Source organism: Octopus bimaculoides, chromosome 1 (assembly GCF_001194135.2).
Source record: "Octopus bimaculoides isolate UCB-OBI-ISO-001 chromosome 1, ASM119413v2, whole genome shotgun sequence".
NCBI classification, from domain to species: domain Eukaryota; kingdom Metazoa; phylum Mollusca; class Cephalopoda; order Octopoda; family Octopodidae; genus Octopus; species Octopus bimaculoides.
Genome location: NC_068981.1, coordinates 10,848,683 through 10,854,431, shown reverse-complemented (window position 1 = coordinate 10,854,431; position 5,749 = coordinate 10,848,683). Strand labels below are relative to the sequence as shown.

General features: G+C 37.6%; 1 protein-coding gene across 4 annotated transcripts in view; it reads left to right on the top strand.

Moving 5' to 3' along the window:
- Window positions 1-5,749, top strand: part of LOC106880078 (uncharacterized) — a 269,236-nt gene that overhangs the window by 209,983 nt on the left and 53,504 nt on the right. For all 4 annotated transcript variants that reach the window (XM_014929890.2, XM_014929889.2, XM_052978534.1 and 1 more), the window contains exon 2: window positions 4,554-5,609. In XM_014929890.2, coding sequence (XP_014785376.1) covers window positions 4,554-5,609 — 1,056 coding nt within the window. The remainder of the gene's footprint in view (window positions 1-4,553; window positions 5,610-5,749) is intronic.

Below are 5,749 nucleotides of genomic sequence, written 5' to 3'. Positions count from 1 at the left end.
TATATATATATATACGAAGGGCTTCTTTCAGTTTCCGTCTACCAAATCCACTCACAAGGCTTTGGTCGGCCCGAGGCTATAGTAGAAGACACTTGCCCAGGGTGCCACGCAGTGGGACTGGACCCGGAACCATGTGGTTCGTAAGCAAGCTACTTACCACACAGCCAATATAGATAGATAGATAGATAGATAGATAGATAGATAGATAGATATATGTATTCATATCTATTTATGTTTTAATAATATATATTATATAATATATGTATGAATGTATGTATGTATGTGTGTACGCACGTGTTTGTAAGCTTTTGTGTGTGCGTGTATGTGTGTATGTGTGTGTATGCGTGTGTATGTGTGTGTGTGTGAGAGAGAGAGAGGGAGAGAGAGAGAGAGAGAGAGAGAGAGAGAGAGAGAGAGAGAGAGTATAGCATATCCATTTACCTCAGTGTCATTACATCCTCTGTTTTTTTATTCTGACCACTAAAGACAAGCCAGCCAGGCGAGGATAATCATTCTTCTAGCTATCTCAATGTTTGCTCGCTTGAGACCATGCAATACCTTCTTTGTATTTCAGTATTAAACAATAAAAACTCTGTTTAAATTTACAACCATCACTACCGCCACAGGGTTATAATAGCATTCTTCTTGTTGTTGCTGATGTTGCTTCTTCTTGTTGTTATTGATGTTGCTTTTAACCCCAGGTCAGACTTCATCGGGCAGGCTTATAGATATCAAAAGTTGTCTAGCCATGACCATTTCGTCTGTTTCTTTCGGACATAGTTGTTGTTGCTTAAACCTAGACCAAACTTGAACAAACAGTCAAATGATATCAAAAGTGTTCCAGCCATGACCATCTCGTCTACTGCCTTCAAATATAATGTTGTTGTTGTTGTTGCTGTTTATTCCCAGCTCAAACTTGATCAGGCAAGCCTACAGATATCAAAAGTTGTTCCTGCCAAGACAGCTTCAATTTTTTTTTCAGATCATGCTATTTAAACTATGCAAGACGGCGAATTAGCAGAATCATTAACATACCGGGTAAAATGTTTAGCAACATTTCGTCCGTCTTTACATTCTGAATGCAAATTCCGCCAAGGTCGACTTTGATTTTACCCTATTCGGAGTCGATGAAATAATTACCAGCTGAACACTGAGGTCATCGAGTGGCTCACCTCCCAAACAAAACTTTCATGCCATGTTCCTAGAGTTGAAAGGTTAAATATAAAGAGGTTCTTCCCAGCCATTATAGCCACAAATATGCAAGTGAATCAAAAGGGACTGGTGAACTCATAACAAATACCTCTTTTCAATATCCAAAAACGTAATGGGTCGCATGGTGTGAATCATTAGAGGTGGGGTTTATTGGGGTGACGGATGAAAACCTTCAGGTGAGCAATGGTTGGTAGTTTATACTGCATTTTCTTTCTTGGTGGGGGTGGGCATTTATTTTTGTGGTGTATCTTTTAGCATTTACTCGTTTCAGTCATTAGACTTCGGCCATGCTGAGTTACCGCTTTGAAGAATTTTGGCCGAAAGAATCGGCCCCAGTACTTTTTTAAGCCTGGTATTTTTTCCATTGTTTTTTTTTTTGTATTTTGCCGAACCGCTAAGTACGAGAACGTAAACACACCAACACCGGTTGACAAGCGGTGGCGAGGAGCAAGCACAGACACAAAACCACGCACGCATACACACATACACACACTCACATACACATACACACACTCATACATACAGGTCCTGCGCCAGGTCCTGCGTTCTGATGCTTTGTTTTCCAAGAAGAAAAGGGAATTGTCTTTTAGAATGTCTTTGAAGCGCAAGAGTAGCCTTCCAACTGACCTACCTGTTGGCAATTGGCCAAACAGTAGTTGCTTCGGAATTCGGATATCACTCATACGTGAAAGATAACCTGACCATCTAAGGTGTATTTTGATGACGATGGTTTCAATACCTGATATATTGCATTTTGTTAGTACCCCACCGTTATGAATATGGTGAACCGGCTTTATGTTGGAGACAGTACGCAAGCATCGCACGTGTGTGTGTGTATGTGTGCGCGTGCGCCTATATATATGTATGTGTGAGTGTGTGTGTGTGTGTGTATATATATATATATATATATAGTAAAATGACTGACTTGTTTATTTTTTATACCTCTTAGAAGTTTTGACCAATCTGCATGTAGCTTAAACGTCACGGATTGCCGGGCACACCAATATTACTGGCATAGATCCCGCATTTATTTTAACCAATTAGCTTGCGGTTTACATGTAATGGTTTTATGAGTGAGCAAACTTAGTCGGTCATTTTACTACAGTTGTCAAGAACTCAACTGTCAGTTAAATACATTTTGAAATCTGATGATTACTACGAACTAATTGAACTTTGTGAATATTACAAATTATTTTTTAATGTTTAACACATTTGAACATTGTAAAAGTTTTTTTTTAAATACAATAATAAAAAATGTGAAAACCAAGCCTTGTTTTAAGTTTATTCAACTGATATATTATTCTATACACATTTACACAAATTCGGAAAAAGTGTGTGCGTGTGTGTACACATGATGGGCTTCTTTTAGTTTTCGTAAGAAAGTTTGCCAAGGTGCAACGTAGTGAGGCTGAACACGAAGCTATGTGGTTGGGACGCCTGCATTTACATTATATTCCATATAATGCACCTAACATTAAAAACAGTGAATTGATTGAATCGTTGCAGCTTTGGACAAAGTACTCCTTATTGACTGCAGCTCTTTTCGAATCCTACCCCAAGCAACTGTAGTTTTCTTTATTTCAGTACGGTAATTTAAAGAACAATAAAGAACTTGTCTGTTGATGTTGTTGATATGAACTGCTACACAATCTCCTTATCTGTGTTAATGTTAGAAGTCATTGTTAGAGTCTATTAACATCGTTCTAATTTATACTAAGATGAACTAGCAAACATCATAAATTATACCTTGCGGTATATATTCCAGTTCTCTTCGTACTGAGGTTATATACAGTCGAAGTCAACTTTGCCTCCTCATTCTTCGGAGTCGATAAATAAAGTACTTGTTCTGTGCTTCGGTCGCTTCTTTGCCCTTCTTTCTGTCTATCTGTCGCTCTGAAAGACATAGGCTGTCTCTAACTCATAGTATGATGGACTCCACTACATTTAAAGTTTTTCGAGCTACACCGTACATTACAACAGCGCCCCTACGGCTCCATAAAGACTTAAGTTCCATAGGCAAGGGACTACTAGCGAATCAAATTACGAAGTCACGCGACCAAGCTTGCATCTAACATTGTCTTCTTGGTTGTATAAGCCCAAATACTTCAGGTTTCTGAATATCATCAAATACTTTAGGTTTCTGAATATCACCAAATTTTTTAGACGATCAATTTACATATCTATACATGAATCAAATTTCGAATAAATGCCATTTACAAAATAATTAACTGGTTTTCCAAAATCAAAAATAATGAAGACTGTGGATGCATCATTTGAAGAGGAACTTCGTGATATTTACTTGGTCTTGTTATACATTTTTTCAATCCCAGACAACAGCTGACACTCAACAAGGTTCAAGTGAAGCTCACAATGGAATATTGTTCCTATATCTTGGATGGTACTGTTGCTACACACGCCGACATCTTGAACAGCATCCAGAGAAGGGTCACTCTAACTGGAATTTAATCATTGACGGACATAACCAGTCCTTTATCAGCAGCCGTGTTACCACCATTGTTTGTATTTTCTATCGCTAATGGCCTCACTTCCTCCGATATGACTGATCTCATACTTCCTCCATTCAGGCACTTCCGACCCACTCGTGTCTCTATCTCTCGTCACCTTCTGTGCATCCAATTCCCTCGGTCCCTGCACTAACCCAGCCCTTTCTCTCCAAAACACCATCCCACTGGACTCTTCTCTCGACACATGTCCTTCCTGCAGTTGCTACGGTTTAAATAGAACATAGCCACCGGCCTCGGAAAGTCTGCAAAAGTCATTGGCAATGTCTCTTTCTCTAAACTCAACTATTAAAGAAAACAAAATGTACGACTGTGTTCCAGTATTAGAAATTACTTCCAGTAGTAGTAGTAGTAGTAGTAGTAGCTGTCGTCGTCGTCGTCGTCGTCGTCGTTATCGTCTTGATAAGGGAAGATAACGCAGATGATAGAAGGGAAAGTAAATGTGATGTATTACGGTATGGTAGTCCTATGTCAGACATTTCTGACTAGAAATCTTTGCCGTTTTTGTTGTTGTTGTTGTTATTTTCCAGTCGTTATTTTTTCTCTCCGTTCTTCTGGATTGATGTAAAAATAAATACTCAAAATATAATAGGTGCCACTAAGTCTCTCACTATAAAAATAAATTCATCTTGTTTACAGTCAAGATAATATTTTTGTGTTTAACTTGAATCCTTAAGCCAGACACTCATCGCTATCAAGCAAATACTTTACACATTATTACCAACTCATTATTTCTGCTGTTTTTTTTTTATTTGTGTTTTATCCTGTTGTTTTATTCGAAAATCTTATTTATATCTTCATTTTCTATCTTTATTTCAGCTTCCATCGAATGCTGCAAGTAATATGCCAACCCGAAAAAGCTGTCTGCACTTTTGGCAATCATTCTACCATATTTCCACCCGGGTGCTTTGCGTTCTTCTGATCGTTGCACAAACACTTTACATGGATTATCTTGTGGTTCAATACAAAGAAAACAATATCTGGTGGTGTTTATTGGTTCCAGACTTACTGGCAATCTTTTTATTTGCCACTTATTTCATTAGAACTTACCATTACTTTATATTTACGAAAGAAGGGAGGACGAAACCAATGCCTGGAATGAAAAGCAATAAAACTAAACTGAAATTATTTCCTTGGGGGCCATTTGCCTGGTTTATTTACAGTTCTGCAACAGCGTTAAAGATAATCCTTATTTTTACATCAGTTCCTCAGTTCAAATCAAAGTGGCAAAAGAACACATTAACAAGTATGAGCACCAGTCAAGCAGCCGTTGGTTTCACATCCCTGATATTCTTCTTCATGATTATGTCAAACGTTCACAAATCAACCAACCGCAAGATGAAAAATTTCATTCACGAAGTTGGGGCCACCGTACCAATTGATTTGCTTGATACAATGGACTTAATGGAGTTACTTTATGAAGAAGAAAAGGCAAAACACCTACACGTTAATATTATCAGACTAGTACTAGGAATTGTTGTTATTAATTTGACTTTACCCATACTTCCATGTGTCGTTATTCACAGAGGTCGCACGCACACAAGTAATATGTTTCGGCGCCTCGTTTTCGCTCAGAAAGTTATTCAGATTGTATTAATCAACTTGCTTTTTATCAGCGTACGCTTGGTGCTTTGGGCAATGTTTAATGAGAAATTCTCCATCTTCATTTTAAAGAATGTACTCATGATTGGAATATTGCTATCAGATATATTCAGTGTATACAAAGAAGTGCACGAAGAAGCGAAACACGAGGACAAGGTCAAGAAATACGAAGACGTTATAAAAGAGATGATTCCAGAAGATGTCAAAGAAGAAATTGAAATGGATGATTTAGTGGAAGCGGTGGCAGCTGTAATAGAAAAGGACTTAGATATGGTCAGTAAGAAAACAACAAATATCTCTGTATAAACAAAATAAGCGCCGCACTTGCTAATATTATCTATATGCGCATATATTATTATATGGACGAATGTATTCATATATTATATATAAATATATATATATATATATATATA